The sequence below is a fragment of the Chelonoidis abingdonii genome, chromosome 15 (genome assembly GCF_003597395.2).
Source record: "Chelonoidis abingdonii isolate Lonesome George chromosome 15, CheloAbing_2.0, whole genome shotgun sequence".
Lineage (NCBI taxonomy): Eukaryota > Metazoa > Chordata > Testudines > Testudinidae > Chelonoidis > Chelonoidis abingdonii.
The window spans coordinates 54,790,683-54,811,263 of NC_133783.1; the positions used below are offsets into that span (position 1 = coordinate 54,790,683).

The 20,581-nt window shown below is 40.9% G+C and overlaps 1 protein-coding gene across 3 annotated transcripts in view; it reads right to left on the bottom strand.

Moving 5' to 3' along the window:
- Positions 1 to 1,230: 1,230 nt before the first annotated feature.
- Positions 1,231 to 20,581, bottom strand: part of CASP7 (caspase 7) — a 34,499-nt gene continuing 15,148 nt past the window's right edge. The window contains exons 1-6 of one of the 3 annotated variants that reach the window (XM_075072554.1): positions 12,935 to 13,234; positions 11,672 to 11,817; positions 10,333 to 10,461; positions 6,491 to 6,666; positions 4,947 to 5,085; positions 1,231 to 3,651 (exon numbers count right to left, since the gene is read on the bottom strand). In XM_075072554.1, coding sequence (XP_074928655.1) covers positions 3,428 to 3,651; positions 4,947 to 5,085; positions 6,491 to 6,666; positions 10,333 to 10,461; positions 11,672 to 11,817; positions 12,935 to 12,972 — 852 coding nt within the window. In that variant the 5' untranslated portion in view covers positions 12,973 to 13,234 and the 3' untranslated portion in view covers positions 1,231 to 3,427. Of the gene's footprint in view, positions 3,652 to 4,946; positions 5,086 to 6,490; positions 6,667 to 10,332; positions 10,462 to 11,671; positions 11,821 to 12,934; positions 13,235 to 20,581 lie in introns of those variants that run through there. The other 2 variants (XM_032775152.2, XM_032775153.2) reach the window with 2 other exon arrangements.

Sequence of the window (20,581 nt, forward strand, 5' to 3'; positions counted from 1 at the left end):
GGCCTCTGCCAATCCGCCCTGGAGGAAAATTCCTTCCCGACCCCAAAAATTCCTTCCCGACCCCAAATATGGCGATCGTTTTCCTCCTTAGCTGGACAGCTGCCATTTCCTCTACTCACCAGGAATTCCCCAACTGTCCTCACTGGTGTCTAACTTCAGATCACTCTGTTGGCAAAGTATGGCTAGCAGCTTTAGGTACTCTTATATGGAACCAGCTGATGCAGAATCCTCACCCAACCTAACTCCAAACTGGCTTTCCTCACCAGCCCCACATGGGTTGGCTGAAGACCAATTCCACAGCATGTTGGGGATGCACAAAGGGTAGTAAAAACGGCCTTGCACATCCCTCCTCATCACAAGTTAATTTTACCCCTACTAACTAATATAGCTTGAAATAAGTTTGCCACCATTGTTCTCTTATTTAAATATAATTTTCTACCACTCTTAACCAAGAGCACGACTGGAGCAGAAGAGAGAAGAACTGCTGCTCAAAAGGATGTTAAGTAAAATTATTACAATTTAAAAAGCTTTAAATCCTCAAAGCTAGCTGTGTTTCTTGGTGCCTTTTTGTAGTTCTCAAGGGCATATGCAGAAGAATCCTTGTTCAGCAGAGTTGCTTGTAGAGGTTTCACAGCATTTTGTGGCTCTGCACCCATGGTTTATCCAATTCAGGAGCCTTTGAGACAGCAGAACACTTTTAGGTGAACTTCACTCTATAGGCAGGTGAAATCTCAGTAAACCAGCTACTAACAGGCCATGAAGAGCGTGAAAAACTCTGGAAAAATAAATACTGAAAATGTTGAGAGGAGGATGCGTTTCTCTTGATCAAAGAGAGGCAAGTCCCTAGTGTCAGGAAGCTAGGTAATGGGATTTAAATAGAAATGCTTGCCAATTAGTTCCACAAAATGATTAATTCAACTTTTAGCTGGATTAATCATCAGGTCATCAAACTGGTTTGTCTGCTGAGTAAAGGCCAGACCTTCAGTTGGTGTAAAAGAGCATAATTCCATAGAAGTAACTTGAGCTATGCTGTTTTATTCCAACTGAGGATCTGGCCCACGAAATCAAAACCACGGAGAGCAGCCAACTCTTCCAAAATACTTCCATGGCATGGCTGAAAAGGTCAGGTAGGCAAGGGCACAAAGGACTCATCATCTCTTCTAAAGAGAGCTTTTGGATGCATTTAGGCTGCATTCCGCATTACCACCTGAAATGACACTCAAGTAGACGTTTGCAGGAAATTCAAATTCTTTATTGATCCAGTTTTCCATAAAATATTTATTTATGAAATTCACAGACATGTAGATTTGATTTACGAAAAAGTGCCTCATTTTGTCACAACAGTAAGAAAATATATTTAAAACTTACAAATTTGGTAATTTGGCACTAATATGTATATTTTCAGAGGTTTTCAAGGAACCCTTCTGTACATTTTGATTAGGAAAAGAAAAAATACTTCACCCATTACCAGTTAATTGAACAACTGGTTAGCCTCATATTTTTGGGATAGCTACTGAATATTCATAAGAGATCATATTAAAGAGGAACTCAAGCATTTTTGCTAGCTCAGATCCAAAGGAAAAAAAGAAAAACAGCACAGTAGTTAAAGGCTGTTCTGCCACCTGATTAATGTTTACCTTGTTATGCAGCACTTTCAGTGTATGCATAATGGAACAAACAGACAAACGCAACCTAAATAATCACACTTATTACTAAAGAATGTCATTGTTTCTATTCAACAATAAAATTATGTGTCTTAAAATAAAACCTACTAATTGATTCTTTGTTGATTTTTAAAACTATTTTGGAACAAGACACTTTCTAATCTGAATAACTTGCAAGCAAAAATCAGTAATTCCACTGTTTCAGGTTGTTTTACATTTTATATGTAGTTTGCAAAGTAAAAATCTACTTGTGTGATAAGAAAATTAGATGAAAATCTTTGCCACATTAACATTACATTTCTGTTGAGTAAACTCTCTATAGATGTTCTCTTTATTTACCTGCCTTGTTTTTGACTTATAACTAAGTAAATTTTAGAGCACTGTAAACCAAGGATATCTGTCACTATTCTTTATTTTTCTTAGAGAAAGAGGTTTATGTATGAGATCAGAAACCCACCTTAACTATGGGTTAGATTTTTAAGGACACAAACCATAATAAGAAGTGATATATAATGGAGCTGCCCTAGGACGATTTCTGGGAAGGAGCTGTTGCTCCAGGAGAAGTAATTTAAGGGAAGATTCACAGAATTAATTTTCCTAGTATTTAATGTAGAAGTTTTACATACTGCTTTCTGGAATTGTTTAACTTCTCTAGAGTGACAAAACAATTTTTTTGGTATAACTGTTGAGTTACAATGCATCTTTGCTATCCAGTTATTTAGCTCTGAACAGAATGCAAGAAAGGTAACACCAAGTCAAGAGAAATAACTATTACTCAGTAAGAATCTGAATGTTGATACACTGCAGTTTTTCCATCTTGGAAAAAGATATATCTCAAGCACTTCCTAAGTTTTACAAAAACACTTTTTTTTAAAAGGAGGTAGAATTGGAAGATTTGCAAAAAGACACTTTTATATACAATCACAAGATTTCTAATGGAAGCAAGCTAGAAAGGGACACTGCCAACTTATTTAGATCCAACTCAGACTAATTTTGAGCTGCTAGAGGGAACTGTTCTCTGGATTTTAAATATCAATGTCTGTAAATCCACTATTTAATTAATGAGAAATTAAGCAGCAAAAATAAACAATCATCTACAAAATCTGCATTAGTCACACCCCAATGCAAGCTGTACTCTCCCTATGCTGCCTTCTAACTGCTAACTACTGGTTCCTAGAACGATGTATAATTGTACAGCTCTTCTTAAACATGAAGTAGTAAGTAGAAAGGCTTCCATCGTTTTAATGATGCAGTACTAGAAAATGTAAAGTAAAAAATATCAGCAATCAAACGGAAGGAACAAAATTAGACAGAAAAAAAGATTTATTTTCCAAAACTTCTGAGATGGGGGAAAAAAAAAAATCAAACTATAGAAAACAGAAACAAAAAATTGAAAAAAGTTACCAGAGAAGAGTCAACAGCATCCAGTTGAGTGTACAGAGCAAGTAATACGGAGGACAGCTTCCAGTCTTTCTCTGTTGCTAAGTATGGAGGATGAGACCCTCAGCTAGTGTAATCGGTATAGCTATATATATAAAAATGGAGTTGTGGACTTTACATCAGCTGAGGGTCTGGTCCAGAGTTGCTTTTTCATCATATAAAGCCTTGATTAGGGCTCAGCAATCGGATACATCACCTTTTCCAAATATAAGAAGCCAATACAAATCTGTATCTGCTATTACATGAGATATGCACCGAGTGTACAATCAAATCTCCCTGGCGAAAAAAAAGTGTTCCCTAACATCAACCTTTTGAATATGCTTTCAGAAGTAAAGTTCTTTAGTGAGCATGGAGACGACACAGGGTATCTGCTTCTTTTCGCTGTAGCGTGGGTCATCTGATTGTGATTCATAGTTTGTGGCCACCATGTAGTTGACCCTGGTGAGGATCTGCATTATCTCAAGTTGTTTCCCATGATCATTTAGTATGGAGCACAAAGACTGCACAAACCATGAGCCTCTTCCTGGGTTCCTCCAGGAAAAATAACCTACAAGGAGAGAGAGATAAGAAAGCACATGGATTATCTTTCCTCCCTTATTGGCACATAGAGAGGAATGGGACTCTGTATTCAAAAGAGAATTAGATGAGTTCATGGAGGATAGGTCCATCAATGGCTATTAGCCAAGATGATTAGAGATGCAACCTAATGCTCTGGCTGTCCCTAAAGCTCTAACTGGCAGAAGCTGGGACTGGACAGAGGATGGATCACTTGATAAACAGCCACTGTTGGAAGACAGGATACTGGGCTAGATGGACCACTGATCAGACCCACTATGGCCATTTTTATATTCTTATGTTATGACTCACTTTTGAAGCAATTTAGAAAAGAAGCTAATAATTCTTAGCCCTTATACAGCACATTCTGTATCATCAAGGTAGTGTCTATAATCAATTAAGCCTCACAATACCCATATGAGGTATCACTATTATAATTTCACCAATGGGGAAACTGATTTAAGGGGCGAAATTCTGTGCTGTGCATCTGAGGATATGCTGTGTACTGCAGCCTTACCAGCGCATGCCCATTATGCCAGGACTTGCAAAGGGTCCTCAGAACACAGCCTTTCAGCTGTCTTCCAGACTACAAGTGACAGAGAATTTCCTGCTGACTGGATCTGGAGCTTTCAGTGCCCCCTTTATGATACTCTAGTCTTCTGATCCAGTGTAAATGGGGCAGTTTATGACCTGAGGAGTTTATGATTTGCCCAATGTTGCACAGTATGTCATCAACAAAGCTTGGTCTAGAATTCAGGAGTTATTGATTCTGATGCCCATGTTCAGTCCACTATACTTCAGCATGTATTTTAAGGCAACTTATTTCTGTTCCTTTAAAGAAGTTTTCATTGCCAGAACTTCATTTTCAACTTTGTATTCTTTATTCTGTGTACTTTATATTTAACTCCTACCACCACGAAACATCATAGTTTGTATTCCCAGCGCACTATAGATATACAGAATATTTTTTCTTTAATAACACTTTTTGATAAAAAAGAAAAGTAGAACAATAGAGGTAAGTGAAGTACTGAGAGGCAAAGAAAGGTAGTCTGGCACTTCTATTTATTATCCTTTCCACAATAAAATGGATAAAATGTCACTAGTAAAATTACAAGAAAATACACTTAAAACCAGCAAATGATTTTGTCCCAAAATATTCAATTTCTTTTACATTTACTTATTCATACTTAGGGGCTGAATTTCTAAAGTTCAGGTGCAAAAATGCATACCTAATTGCCAGTGCATCCAATTGCATACGTGTGTTAGCCTGTCTTTCCCATTACTTACCTGACACTGTGGAATATGCAAGCAGAAAATCTGCTTCTACTGGAATCTTGTATCTGGGATTGGCATCTGTTACCTCTGTGTCATCTGCAAGTCCAGAATCTGTCTGTATCCCATCATCAAATGTAGTACCTCTACATGCCTGAAAACATGGTAAAGACAAGAAGAGTTTGTCTAAAATGGGAAAATTGGTCATGTTTTAAAAACTGTTGGTTAGGGTGATTTAACTGAAAATTTAAAACAGGACTTTGCACCTAGCATAGACAGGAAAAGTCTTGTTGGAAAATGTGTTAGTTGATCATACTGGACCTTAGGGGGAATTTAAGGTTGATCACAACTAATGATGTATTTTTAAACATGATATATCCTTATCTACACAAAGTACAAAATCCTGTTTAAAACTGGGTTAGTTAAAATGTGTTCACTAACATTTTAAACCATGACCAATTTTGCTAGTCTACTATCTATTAGTTTGAGTGGATGATCAATTATGTCCGTAAGTTACACTGCACAGTAACATTTAAATTTCTTGTAACAATGAAGTACAGAATTAGATGTTCTCCTTAATACCACAGTCATTCACTGCCATATCATTGTAGTTCAAGTACTTTACATGTTTAACATTTATACAATTACATATCCCAAATCCCTTCTTTTTCAATATTGTCCTCCATTCCCCTCCTTCAATCTTCACTTTCCCTCTAGCTATGTAGACAAGCATGTTTCACCTTTTGATGAAAGCTCAACTCTGACTAAAAGCTGTTACTATCTGACGGCTGTTTGGTGGGACTATGTGCGAGCAATTGGTTGTTTGCAATGGGAAACTGTACACATCACAAGTGTCACCCGGACACTCTTGCTGGCAATCTGCAGAGGCACAAGAGTCTGAAATCCTGTACTTCTCACCCTGCACAATACGGTTGAGGGCAGATGGTGGAATAGCATAGGGGAACTTTCACTCCTGCTGCCACTCAAAAATGTACATACTAAACAGATAAATAGGGGGCTTCAGTCCCCTGGGCTGTCAACTGGGCACCTTTCACCAACACAGCTGGTCACTGACAAGTGTCAGTAAAACGTTATTAATTGTATGTATAATGTAATAATACACTATAATAATTGCATGCACAGATTTCTCCTGAGAGAATGCAATAGTCTATAGGGACAGCCTGTGTTCACAGAAATTTGGACAGTAATGTTATCTATATTTGGGTACCATTTACAATGTGCTCAGCTCTGCCTATGCACCCAGAAAGATAATCCTTCCATCTGAAGAGCTTGTATTAGCATCTAGGAAGAGAAGCAACATACAAGAGGTGGGAGGAGAGCGTTACAATGAAAATATGTACGTTTTTACACATTTGTATTATATACATGTGATATATTGTCAAATGCACAACATCTATAGCCAGCTACCCTCCAATTTACGATTTGCTGGTCAAACATCTTTGTAAAATTCAGTAAGTTAACCTAAAGAGCCACTATATAGTAGGAAGCCACTGGTAACATTTTTCCTCCCAGCAGTATCTATTTTGTAAGGTTGTTACCTGGATGAAAAATAATTTGGGTTTGCCTATCAGAGTTCTACACTTGTCTCCTCTGAAGAATGTGGTCAGATCCTTGATTTCCATCATTCCATCCGTGCCATAAATGAAGCCATCTTCCCCATGGCTTAAAAAGATACAGGCAAAGCAAGCTGCATCACTGTGGTTCTCATCTGCAGCTGCAAATCAAATAACATTTTTCAGCACAAAGGAAATCACATTAAACTTAATATAAATGAAAGAACTATAAACAGCACCTCTTTGCAGCACTGGATGTACAGTGGGACTGTGACGGGGTCTGCTTACCCCACACTAGCTCAGACAGGGTTAAGCCCATGGTACTGACAGCAGAAGTCCTGCTTCCCTGGCAAGACTGGGCATGCTCCAAGTGCTCTAATAGTATAATGGGAGGGAGACCAGCTCATTCTGGGCTGGAGGCTGCAGGAGAAGGACCTGCCTGGGAAGCTCCCGTGGAGGGCCAGCCACAGCCTCTGACTGCACTGGGAATCGAAGCCGTCCACGGCCTGCCTGCACCCCGGCTACTGAAGGAACCCCTGGAGATGACTGGCGCTGCCAAACACAGAGGACCTGACATCTCACGGGAAACCCAACACAGACTCTGGTAGGAAGTGACCCACAGAGGGTCACGGAGTGGTACTTCCCCCCAGGGAAACTCAGCATGTTTCAGTAGGACCCCCCTGCTGAGTCAGTGGCAAGCTGCTACGTCACTGTTAGGGCCCTGGGTTGGGGCCTGGTGGAGTTGAGTGGGCCTGGGCCCCGCTACCAGGGCCACCTCCCCCCCCAAAGGGCACCCAAGGGTGGTGCTGTCGACTCCGGCCATTAGGCTGTGCAGCCCGACGTCCAAAGGCGGTGCTGTAGACTCTGGCTGCGAGGTCATGCTGTCCTGCACCTAAGGGCGGTGCTGTAGACTCTGGCCATTAGGCCACGCTGCCCGACACCCAACAGTGGCTCTGTAGACTCTGGCCATTAGGCCGCGCTGCTGTGCACTGAAAGGCTGCTTCATAGACTGTGACGGATAGGCCACGCGGCCCTGACCCTAGGGGCATGGACCGTCACAGGGATTCTTTATGCAACTCCAAAAGGGGAAGCCCAAGATTTGGTGGTGATGGGGGATTTCAACTATCCAGATATATGTTGGGAAAATAACATCGTGGAGCACAGACTATCCAATAAGTTCTTGGACTGCATTGCAGAAAATTTTTATTTCAGAAGGTTGAAAAAGCTACTGGGGGAAAGCTGTTCTAGACTTGATTTTAACAAACAGGGATGAACTTGTGGAGAATTTGAAAGTAGAAGGCAGCTTGGGTGAAAGTGATCATGAAATCATAGAGTTTGCAATTCTAAGGAAGGGTAGAAGGGAGTAGAGCAAAATAGAGACAATGGATTTCAGGAAGGCAGATTTTGGTAAGCTCAGAGAGCTGATAGGTATGGTCCTATGGGAATCAAGACTGAGGGGAAAAACAACAGAGGAGAGTTGGCAGTTTTTCAAAGGGACACTATTAAGGGCCCAAAAGCAAGCTATTCCGATGGGTAGGAAAGATAGAAAATGTGGCAAAAGACCGCCTTGGCTTAACCACGAGATCTTGCATGACCTACAAAATAAAAAGGAGTCATATAAAAAATGGAAACTAGGTCAGATTACAAAGGATGAATATAGGCAAATAACACAGGAATGCAGGGGCAAGATTAGAAAGGCAAAGGCACAAAATGAGCTCAAACTAGCTATGGGAATAAAGGGAAACAAGAAGACTTTTTATCAATACATTAGAAGCAAGAGGAAGACCAAGGACAGGGTAGGCCCACTGCTCAGTGAGGAGGGAGAAACAGTAACAGGAAACTTGGAAATGGCAGAGATGCTTAATGACTTCTTTGTTTCGGTCTTCACTGAGAAGTCTGAAGGAATGTCTAACATAGTGAATGCTTATGGGAAGGGGGTAGGTTTAGAAGATAAAATAAAAAAAGAGCAAGTTAAAAATCACTTAGAAAAGTTAGATGCCTGCAAGTCACCAGGGCCTGATGAAATGCATCCTAGAATACTCAAGGAGTTAATAGAGGAGGTATCTGAGCCTCTAGCTATTATCTTTGGAAAGTCATGGGAGACGGGAGAGATTCCAGAAGACTGGAAAAGGGCAAATATAATGCCCATCTATAAAAAGGGAAATAAAAACAACCCAGGAAACTACAGACCAGTTAGTTTAACTTCTGTGCCAGGGAAGATAATGGAGCAAGTAATTAAAGAAATCATCTGCAAACACTTGGAAGGTGGTAAGGTGATAGGGAATAGCCAGCATGGATTTGTAAAGAACAAATCGTGTCAAACCAATCTGATAGCTTTCTTTGATAGGATAACGAGCCTTGTGGATAAGGGAGAAGCGGTGGATGTGGTATACCTAGACTTTAGTAAGGCATTTGATATGGTCTCGCATGATATTCTTATCGATAAACTAGGCAAATACAATTTAGATGGGGCTACTATAAGGTGGGTGCATAACTGGCTGGATAACCGTACTCAGAGAGTAGTTATTAATGGCTCCCAATCCTGCTGGAAAGGTATAACAAGTGGGGTTCCGCAGGGGTCTGTTTTGGGACCGGCTCTGTTCAATATCTTCATCAACGACTTAGATGTTGGCATAGAAAGTACGCTTATTAAGTTTGCGGACGATACCAAACTGGGAGGGATTGCAACTGCTTTGGAGGACAGGGTCAAAATTCAAAATGATCTGGACAAATTGGAGAAATGGTCTGAGGTAAACCGGATGAAGTTCAATAAAGACAAATGCAAAGTGCTCCACTTAGGAAGGAACAATCAGTTTCACACATACAGAATGGGAAGAGACTGTCTAGGAAGGAGTATGGCAGAAAGAGATCTAGGGGTCATAGTGGACCACAAGCTAAATATGAGTCAACAGTGTGATACTGTTGCAAAAAAAGCAAATGTGATTCTGGGATGCATTAACAGGTGTGTTGTAAACAAGACACGAGAAGTCATTCTTCCGCTCTACTCTGCACTGGTTAGGCCTCAACTGGAGTATTGTGTCCAGTTCTGGGCACCACATTTCAAGAAAGATGTGGAGAAATTGGAGAGGGTCCAGAGAAGAGCAACAAGAATGATTAAAGGTCTTGAGAACATGACCTATGAAGGAAGGCTGAAAGAATTGGGTTTATTTAGTTTGGAAAAGAGAAGACTGAGAGGGGACATGATAGCAGTTTTCAGGTATCTAAAAGGGTGTCATCAGGAGGAGGGAGAAAACTTGTTCACCTTAGCCTCTAATGATAGAACAAGAAGCAATGGGCTTAAACTGCAGCAAGGGAGATTTAGGTTGGACATTAGGAAAAAGTTCCTAACTGTCAGGGTAGTTAAACACTGGAATAAATTGCCTAGGGAGGTTGTGGAATCTCCATCTCTGGAGATATTTAAGAGTAGGTTAGATAAATGTCTATCAGGGATGGTCTAGACAGTATTTGGTCCTGCCATGAGGGCAGGGAACTGGACTCGATGACCTCTTGAGGTCCCTTCCAGTCCTAGAGTCTATGAATCTATAAGGGACGTGGGGATTTTTCAGTGCTACAGATTGCAGATGAGGGAAGACATAAACCACTTTTGGATAATTGGGAGAGTATCCAGGGAGCAAGAACTGAGTTCTACCAGACCCAAGATCCGGGCAGGCAGAGCAATTGGGCACAGGTCACTTTCTCAGTTGAGTAAAACAAGAGAATAAAATAGCTCTGAATTAAGAGGAAAAACATGAAGCTTCAGTCTGTTCTGATACCATGTCTTTTATTATATGGAAAAGTACATCAACACAATGAATGTGAACTGTTACCTTGTTTGAGTAATTTCTTCATATCATCACAGCGTCGATCGTTGTATGTAACAACCTCAAATCCTAAGTTTTTAAAACATTTAAAAAGCTCTCCAGCGTCTTTATCGGTGCCATTGCGTGTACCCATACCTGACAGAAAATGAAGAAGAATACAGCTGGTTACACACAAAGCAAAACAAACAACTTGAATGTTCATAGGTGACTTTCTAGGTTTATAATTTACTGGCTATCTATCTTAGAAAATAATATGGTGATGTGATTTTGAAACAAACACTCACAAAGAACCCCACTACCTTCAGATCAACCTGCAAGATTTTTGGCTTTCATTTAAAATAATGCAAGGGTCAATGATAAGATGGGCCTGGGCCTGCAAAGTGCTTCATATCCTCAGCGTCTTGCAGAGTAGGGCCCTGTAGCCTCATCTATCTCTGTTGTGGCTGGGAAGGACGACTCATGTGTACAGCATTCCAAGATAAGAACAACGAGAGTGTGTTGAGAGTCTTAAAAAAACCCAACCTTGTTATATTTAAACACAAACAAAACCACAAACCAGAAAATGTTATGAAGTCAGAAAAATTGTAGCTAAGGTTTCAACCTTAATTTAGTCCCATGTCCTCAACCTCCCCCCCTTAAAGGCCAGAAATCCCCAACAACTCCCATACAAAGGAAAAGGACATAAGTTATTTGAGGCAGGCACTTCCATTTACTATGTTTGTACAGTGCTTAGGAAAAAGGAGTTCTGATCTGGAGGAGGCTGCTAAGCACTACCACAATACAAATGTTATATAATATCACCTGCCCTCACGTGCATTAATAAGGCAATTTGGTTTTGTTCTGTGAAGATATGACACTCACTCTGTAAGGGGGAGGGGAAATCTCCAGATTGTATTGGGAAGACCTACATACTGCTCAATTTGGATTTTCAGCCTATGACAGCATTGGCCCATATGACAACTTGGGAAAGTTATAATTCAGGCTGGAGGTCATGGAAAAAGTTCAAATTTTACCAACATAGCCTGGAAGCTGGGTGCACAGGATAACTTGGTAAAGCAAGCTGGTAAGTTCTTTGAGACATGAAGCACTTGGCTAGCAAAAGGGGCCTCTTGGCACTGCTGTAGTGGATAAATGTTAAACAGGCAGAGTGAGTAGGCAGAGAAATGTTTATAGCAATTTCCCAAGCAAGAAAAAATATTTACCAAAGTTCCATGTCTTAAAAAAACAAAAAAGCGGGGAGGGGTGGGGGAGGGCTTGTTGATCAACTGATGTTAAAGCCATTCTAAAGAACGTTAATGCAAGGGGTCGGGAACAAATTGAAGTATGAGCCAAACACAAGAAATACCTGTTTGGTGCTCAAAATTTTTGTTGTTTATAATAATACATTTGCCAACTTTTTTGTAGTCCATATTATACTTGAATGTTGTGTTAACAATTCGGCACTGGTTACTGACAGGGGCCTCTGGCTGCTGTTCTGGTCCATTCTTCTTTCTTCTGTGAGAACAAAACCAGAAGGGATGTTGAATGATAGAAATCACATGCTCTGTAGCCCCTTATTTTATTCCAGAATTGCTGCCACACCACCTTTTTTCCATCTTCTTTTACCTACAGAGTCCTCTATATTCTAGCTAGACCCGTAAAGATCATCCCATATTTCTGCATAAAAAATTCTGACCCCTAGCAATTCTGGGACCCTATGCAGCCCCCCTGCGGGGGTGTGTGTGTGGGGCCCCAGGCCTCTGTGGGCAGGGGAGGGGGCGGGGGGGCTGGCCGGCCCCAGGCCTCTGCAGGGGGTGGGGCTGGCTTAGAGGGTAGGGGGGAACCAGCCCCCAGCACTCACCAGTGGTGTGGCTGGGGCCAGGTCGCTGCACTTCCCAAACCTGGTGAGTGCAGTCCTGGCCTGCTGCACTCCTCGGGGGGCGGAAAGAAGCGGGGCTGGGGCAGGAAAGGGGTGGAGCAGGGCAGCGGCCCTGGGGAAGAGCTGGAGTAAGGGCTGGAGCGGCACACAGCTGCGCAGGGCACCAGAAAATTTGGTGCCCCAAATTTCCTGGTGCCCTACGCAGCTGCATACTCTGCGTATGGGTAAGGATGGCCCTACCTACATGTCACAATCACCATCCTTCAGTTTGGAAGTCCAGTCGGAACTACAATCCGGCAGCCTACGGTCCTGATCACAACCTACCAGCCTACTTCACTGCAAACAGTTCCAGGAAGAAATGATTGGGATTTCTTTGGAGCTATCCACTGCTGCTCCCCAAAATCAGCCAGAGGGTTTTGAGCTGACCTCATGACCAGGCAGAAGCCAGTGGACTGACCCAGCAGGCCCCTTTGCTCTACAAGCCCTGGGAGTAAGAACGCAGGCTGAAAATATTCCCACTCCTAAAAGTAACATACGACCTAGTGACATATGTAAACTTTGTCTGCCAATGAAGTAACAAATACCTATTATAGAAAGTGAATGTGACTTCATTTTTTGGTTTAAACACTGTTATCTTTAACCTGAGCTAGTGCACCACACCTGGGAACAGCACTCTTTTTATGATTTGTTTTTATAATACAACAAAATTTTAGAAAGATAAAAATACACTTCTTTCATGTAATTACATACTGTACTTCCTCCTGCGTAATGAGAGACTTCAATTGCATTAGAGTCAAAAGGACCTTTTCTAGAGAGAGATGACAGGAAGATTACTCACAGTTTTTACTGTAAGTGAAGTTTTAAAACAAACAAAACCATGTCAGTAATGTTGTTCCTCTAGCTAACTTTAGGTGAGGGAAGCGTACGGGAAGTTAGTTGCTAGTTCTGTTAGTTAGTTGCTATTTTACTACAGGTAGAGACAATGGGGCCTGATCAGTCTGCTGGCAGGGCCCTGGCAGTAGGCATCTGGTGCTGGCAAGGTCTCCTGCACAGGAACTGCAGCAATGAAAACTACCTATAGCTTCTGCTATGCTTATAAAACAAAACTCAGAAGATAACAGTCCACAAAGAGCCTGATTTTACCCCCTCTGAAGCCAATGGGAGTCTTTCCAGTGACTTCAATGAACTCTGGATCATATGCAACATCTGAGTTGATGGTCAGGGCGGGGTTTATCTCTTGGGTTTATCTAGTCCAGTATCCTGTCTGCAACAGTGTCTGTTCCCGGATGATCCAGAGGAAGGCATATCTCCTGTCCTCAACACAAGTAACAATAGAACCTTACATTACAGGGAGAAATTTCTTTTTAATACAAGTGGATGATGGGCCTATATCCTTGCAATTTTAGCCTAATTAACCTGACTACTATTCACTCACGAAAGCTCATGCTCCAAAACGTCTGTTAGTCTATAAGGTGCCACAGGACTCTTTGCTGCTCTACTATTGCTGTTCTTAATCCTGTATCTAAGCCATTGTAGAAAATTGCTAAGCTATTTGCCTCAACCATATCCTGCTGCAGTGAGAGCTCAAGCTGATTAACTGTCTATAAAAAATGAATTTTCTCCCCCTTCCCCCCAATTTAAAAATTGTTGCCTTTCAGCTTTGAGTACCCTCTTGCTTTACTACTAGGAACACGATAAGCAAGAGACCAGGTTGCTCTTCTCAATGCTATTTGTCATTTTTATAAGCAAAATCTTTTCCATTTTTAAATGGTTGTCTTTTAACTTCAAGTTTCTTCTTGTTCTGCTGAGAAGGGCCAAAGCAAATAGGTGCACGTAGGAGGTGCTCTCTGCACCATTCATTATGGTACTATACTTCCACCAAATTTCCTCTTACTCTTTCCTTAGATTACCAAGGCTCTTGAATAGTCTCTAGTTATGGAGACTCTCAAAAGCATTTAATATTAAACTTTCTGGTAGTCAGCCATTTACCTGCTTGATACTCACTGTTTGTGGGCTTTGGAAGCAATCAGAACACCCAAGGCAATTATTCAACTTTGCCCTAAGTGGAGGTTACAGAAAGAGTTATCCACATTTAGCTCCATAATACAGTACTATTAAATTTGTCTTTCAAGGAGGGCTTCAATTTTTATTTTATTCTGAAATTATCTTTCCCGTCTGTAATCTGATCCTGCAGTAATACATAAGATCTGGCAAAGATGCAAGGAAAGGGAATTTCAAAATAAGAACAGAGCAGTTAAAAATTAATATCCAGGTAAATGCACAGTATACAGCTTCCTCAACCCATAATGGTTTCAGGCTTATGCAGCTTTCGGTTTTGGCAGGAAAACTTTACTTTAACTGGTTTCCTACATAAGCAAGCATTGTTGCTACATGCAATACAACATCCTCAAGTGGCATCAGTACACAATTATTGTTCATTTACAGGATGCACCCATCCCGTGAACATTCCTCAACACACTTTCCCACAGCATCCAGTAACCCATTGTCTTCCCAACTGCATATAAAAACCTGTACTCTTCTGCAAACCCAGCTATATAGTCCCCATCAAATATTTTAGCTGATCCCTATCAGTGTGAGACCTTCTCCAGGCACGCAAGAATCTATTCTATTTCTCTATTGTTCCCGTGTGACATGTAAGGCACAGTTCTGAGAAGAACGCAGGACCTGCAAGTTCTGTTGACTTCAATGGAAACTGCAGGGACGAGACAGCCACTCAGTACTTCTCAGGATCAGACCCACAGTGCACTTACTGGCAGTCAACAAAGTAATTCCAGCAAATTTCTCCTGGTAATGGTCCAAGTCAATGTCTGACAAATCACTAAGGAAGCAAACTTGTGGTGTATGTACATATTGGATCTTCAACCCAGATAGCACGCAATCTGTTATTTGACTCCAACTTTTGGATCACCTTATGTCTCCACACGCCCAAATGGCAAATACAAATTGCCATACTGGACTAGATCAATGGTCTTTCTAGCAGCAGAAGATAAAAATCTACTGTCTGAAAGAGCCCAATACCAGATATATAAGAAAAAGGAGAAGGAAAATGCGCATAATGGACAATTATATAAGAATTTGCCCATAGGGGAAGTTCCTACCTAAAACTAGTAAGTAAGAAGTTGGTTTATGACTGGAAGCATGAAGCCTTATAAATGTGTAAACATTTTTATCCTTTAACTTGTTTCACTGAGGATGTTCTCATTAGCCATATGTCTTTTTTTGTTGTTTGTTTTACCTAACCTTCCTGGTCACAGTAATTTATTGCCTCAGGCATTTGGCAGGTTAATTATCAGTTGTGCAAATATGCATTTCTTTTTACTACTTTTATATAGTTTGCCTGTCAGTTTCAATGGATGTCTCCTCATTTTTCTATTGCAAAAAAAGATTGAATAAGAACACTCAGTTTCAGTTTCTATTTTTCATATTGCATCATTGAAATCCAAAATCTCCAATTTCCTCATTTTTTTTTTTAATTCAACTTGGTCTGGATTAAAAGATCAATGGTATTTTACGGTTGTGGTCTCTCAGCTTTTACATCTAAATTATGCCATAATTCTTCTGTGTTGCGCCACTATTGGTCACCCTCCATTGGTCAGTCAGCCCAGTCCCACACTTAGACAGCAATATTACTGTGACTCTGTCCTCTCAGGCACTGAGCTCCTCCTCCTCCTTTTGGTCAGATCAAGAGTCCAGCAAAATTGAATTCCCCTTTGGCAACATCAGTTTGTCCACAGAATGAAAACCAGAATGTGCACACTAAGTCCCGGCTTAGGCTCGACAGTAATATTGTGTCAGAGTCCTACCTTGCAAAGGCTGGACTTATTCTCTGTCTACCCTGGGATAATGATTACTATTTTTGAAATGAGCGCAACGTTGATAAAAAAAAATTAGTATTTCTGCTTGCCTGTCTCATCCTATTTACCACCCTGTTGCTGAACTTTGTGACGCTAGAGATTCACGGAGAGGACATAAAGTAATTTCCATCTTGCTTCACTGTGAATCAAATTCTTACTCCAGTGAGTAAAGACCTGAGGATCTGAGCCCATGGGTTTAAACCGTTAGAAAACATTTTTACCATTTAATAAACATGTTTAAAGACCGCTTTTAAGGGGAAAAAGCTCTTTTGCTGAGAATGGAGTCTCTCAGCATTACTGTCTTCTCTTCATGTTGGAGGGCTTCTTTCCTTGGGAGCTTACTTCCCCCTTCCCCCACTTTCACTGCACTACATTTACCATTCTCAGAATCCACAAGATGTGCAATAAGCTCAGTGCATGGACTGTTATCCCCCTTGAGTGCTCTAGTCTTTCCTTTTGTAACCTCAGCTCAGGTTCATCATACTGTAGGCTTGATTCAACAAGCCCTCTGTGCAATGAACTCCAGTTGACTTTGTGGGAGCTCCATGCGTGTAAGACATCAGATCAGACTCTGTAACTGTAGCCGTGTATATCTCCACAAAAGATATTGTCGTCTCAACATGATTATCAGACTGGACCCAATGAGTGGTGGACCTTATTAATAAGGATAGACATCCAGCACATTGCAAAAGGGATTTAACTCTGCAGCTTCCAGCAATGTTGAACATTGTGCCTGAGAGGCCAGAGTCTGTAATAGCACTTTGTTCAGGTAAGCAAGGCCACTTCTTGGAAAAGCAACATAAACCAGGAAATTCTGGAGCAAGAAGAAACGATTATTGCAGGAAGAAAATGTGATCTCACCTACACAACCTGTAGTTAAACCAATCCCATTACTGCTGCTGAAAGTTAGCAAGGATTAAAAAAAGTCTGACAATGATCCATTTCCATTTGGGATCTTTTGAAAACCATGCCCTTCTTTCCCTTGTGAGGAATAGACTCAATGGTGATTTATATATAAAGGAAACATCATCTCTGCCTGGAAGAAAATAGTCAGTCTGGCTATACAGAGAAATAGGAGAATAAAGACAAAATTACAAATAGCAAGGTTCTACTCTTGTGTGAAAGGGAATTTTTTTTAAAGAGGAAATTGGATGCCCTTAATCAAAAATGAATTGTAAAGTGACACTATGCAGTAAACTATACTTTGGTTTTGAGAGCAGGGAGGAGGCTTAGAAAGTCCCCTCCCCGCACAAGGTTAGGGGCTTTTGGGGATTTATTGATGGATGGAGAGGGAGGGAAGGAGTGCCACCCAGCTCTGCTCTGTCCCCAGCCCAGCCCCAGCCCAACTCTGCTCTCATTCTCTCTCCACTCCAGGAAAGTTCCTCTAGTCCCAGCTCCTCCCTCATCCCCAGTTCTGCCTCCAGTTCTGCTTTCAGCCACTGCTGAGACAACTGTGCAGTAATGAGGGGGTGGGGGGCGTGGACAGATTCCATTACTGGTAAGGGGGTGGGGGCATGACAGGAAAAGTTGGGCACCACTGCCTTAATATGCTTTGCAAGGACAGTCATTCATTTGTATGACTGATCATAAAATTCTATTGAAGAGAATTTATTGCCTGTTTTAGAAACTGAAGACTTCTATTTACAGAGTATAAACTATCCTATACTTCTGATCATAATTATCTCATGCTCCTAAGTGTCAGAAGCCAGTTCTGCTATGGACCATGCAGTCTTTGCCTTTCTACTAAGAGCCAGCAAGGGATGGATGAATAGTAGTGATGTGATGCTGACACCTATCTACCAACTACTAATCTGTGTTTAAGAATTGTGACGGTGCACTCCATATGATGTTATGAAAATACGCTAATGAGTGTGAAAATAATGTAACTGGAATATGCTTCATGCAAAAGGTCTCTTGTAAGGTATCATTAAAAAGCTTACAATCTACTGAGTGTGTTCATCCTATTTGTATAAATGTACCACTCTTGTATCTGAAATAAGGAATATGAAATATAACTCTGAGGTCCTATTGTAATTATGCAAAGTGTGGGCCATTAATGGTGGTTTGGAATCTTGATGGCTCCCATTAACTAGGACAATTGGTTGTAAATGGCTCTGTCTACTTGTAAGTCTTCCTGTATACCTGTGTGCTGGCAAGTGGGTAATGAAGTCCGACAGGGACATGTGATCATGTCACCTGAACTAGAATCCATTTTTAACCTGGTGCTTTTCCATTTAGAAGAAGGGGTGGGAACCCAGAGAGGGACAAAGGATTCCCACCTTGTGCAAAAGATATATAAGGGGGTGGAACAGAACAAAGGGGGCTGCAGTCCTGAGAAATCCCCTAGCTACCACCTGAGCTGGAACAAGGACTGTACCAGGAGAAAGGATTGGGCCCAGACTAGAAGACAGCTAGTCTGTCAAAGAAGCTTATTGGAACATCTGAGAGTGAAATTTACCTGATTTTAGTTTTCTACTGTATTAGGATTAGACTTGCATGTTTTATTTTATCTCTTTTGGTAATTTACTTTGTTCTGTCTTTTATTACTTGGAACCACTTAAATCTTACTCTGGGTTAATAAATAAGTGATTTTATTAAATACAGAAAGTAAGTATTAATACCGGGGGGGGGGGAAGTAAACAGCTATGCATCTCTCTATCAATGTTACAGAGGGTGAACAATTTATGAGTTTACCCTGTATAAGCTTTATATAGGGTAAAATGGATTTATTTGGCGTTTGGACCCTATTGGGAGCTGAGTATCTGAGTGTTGGAGACAGGAGCACTTCTTAAGCTGTTTTCAGTTAAGGCTGCAGCTTGTGGGGGATATGGTTCAGACTTGGATCTGTGTTTGCAGCAGGCAAAAGTGTCTGGCTCAAACAAGACAAGATACTGAAGCCCCAAGCTGGCAAGGAAAATGGGCTCAGAGGTAGTCCCAGCACATCAAGTGGCAGTCCCAAAGGGGGTTTCTGTCACCCAACCCATCACATCTTAGCCTTTCTACTAAGAGTCAGCAAGGGATGGATGAATAATAGTGATGTGATGCTGACATCTAACTACTAATCTGTGTTTGAGAATATTGCCCATTATGTCACAATATTGTAAGTTGGATGGGTGAGCCGGAAACAGTATTAGTTTAAAATCTCAACAGAATCTTGTAAGGACTTTGGAGCTTTCCTCAGCATGGAAAATGTGTTGCTCTATGCCTCTGAAGTGGTCTGGAGGAAATGTTCATTATCAAAGCACTGCTAAAAATAGCTGTCTCTGGCATCATATTTGTTTTTAAGCATCAACTTAAGTGATACAATTTTCGTGGTCAGTTTCTAGCTATTGTGTTCTTATGACCATGCTTTGGTTTGTTATTATAGGATTTTCATGACATTCCTACATTCTACTCAAGATTCACTCCTAACCGCACTCTTTTACTCCTTCCTCCTCTTCAGACTTCCTAATCTATTGAACACCCCCAGTTACCCTTCTCTCTCCTATTTCTGTACTGGAAGCCTATCTGCAATAAAAGGCACAAGCCACTCGTTTGTACCTGACTGGTACTTTTTAGGTTATAAATTCTTTAAAGAAAAGACTTTGTTCTTTGATACATCTACTTGAGTAAAGTGGCATGTACACTCAGAGCAGCCTACAAATAATAGATAATTATGCTGTCCCCTTTCCCCCTGAACTCTGTATTAGGTGGGCAGAGAAATACCTTTTTTGGGGTGGAAGGAACAAGCCAATGCTTGAATGTCCACATGCCCAGTATTTTATTTGTGCAAAGAATCTTTTGTGTTACTAATCTTTGAACAGAAAGGATATATTAGGTGGGTTAAGGAGTAGGCATGTTCGGTGAGTGCCTGCCCCAACTACACGGGTTGAAACAGACTTGAACACCAAGTTTTAAAATTGGCATTGGGATTGGCAATGAAGTTTATGCATAAAGTATTTAGGGTCAGGCTCTTCATATAAGAAATCAAGACAGTAGCATGTGGAACTGAAATCACTATAACTGCTAGTTATAGAAAGGCAGGATGGTACTGCGGACAAGACATTGGACTGGGAATTGGGAGCTTGGGGTTAATTCCCATCTCTGCTATTGAGTCACTATGTTCTTGACAATTCACCTCAGCTCTCCATTTCTCAGGTTTCTCATCTGTAAAACGGGGCTGAATCTTAACTTCCTCTCAAGTGCTTTGAAGAATGCTATGTAAGCCCTAAGTATTATTACTCTGCTGAAATGTACAACCGTAAACATTTATAAAATCTAATCATTGTTCCACCTTGTTTAACAGAGATCAGTCTTTACCATCATACCACTTTAGAAAATGGTTGAAAGAAAAACTGGCCAGTAGTTTAACCATTCAAATAACCAACCCCTGATGACAAAGAAACAATTAACCTTTAAAAACACAGGGAAGATAAATGGAATTCAAACAAATGTTTTACACTACCAATTTGCCTAGGGGGACCTGCTTATTTGCCTGAATTAACAGAAATTACTATCAGCTTTGAAGGATTTTCACTAACAG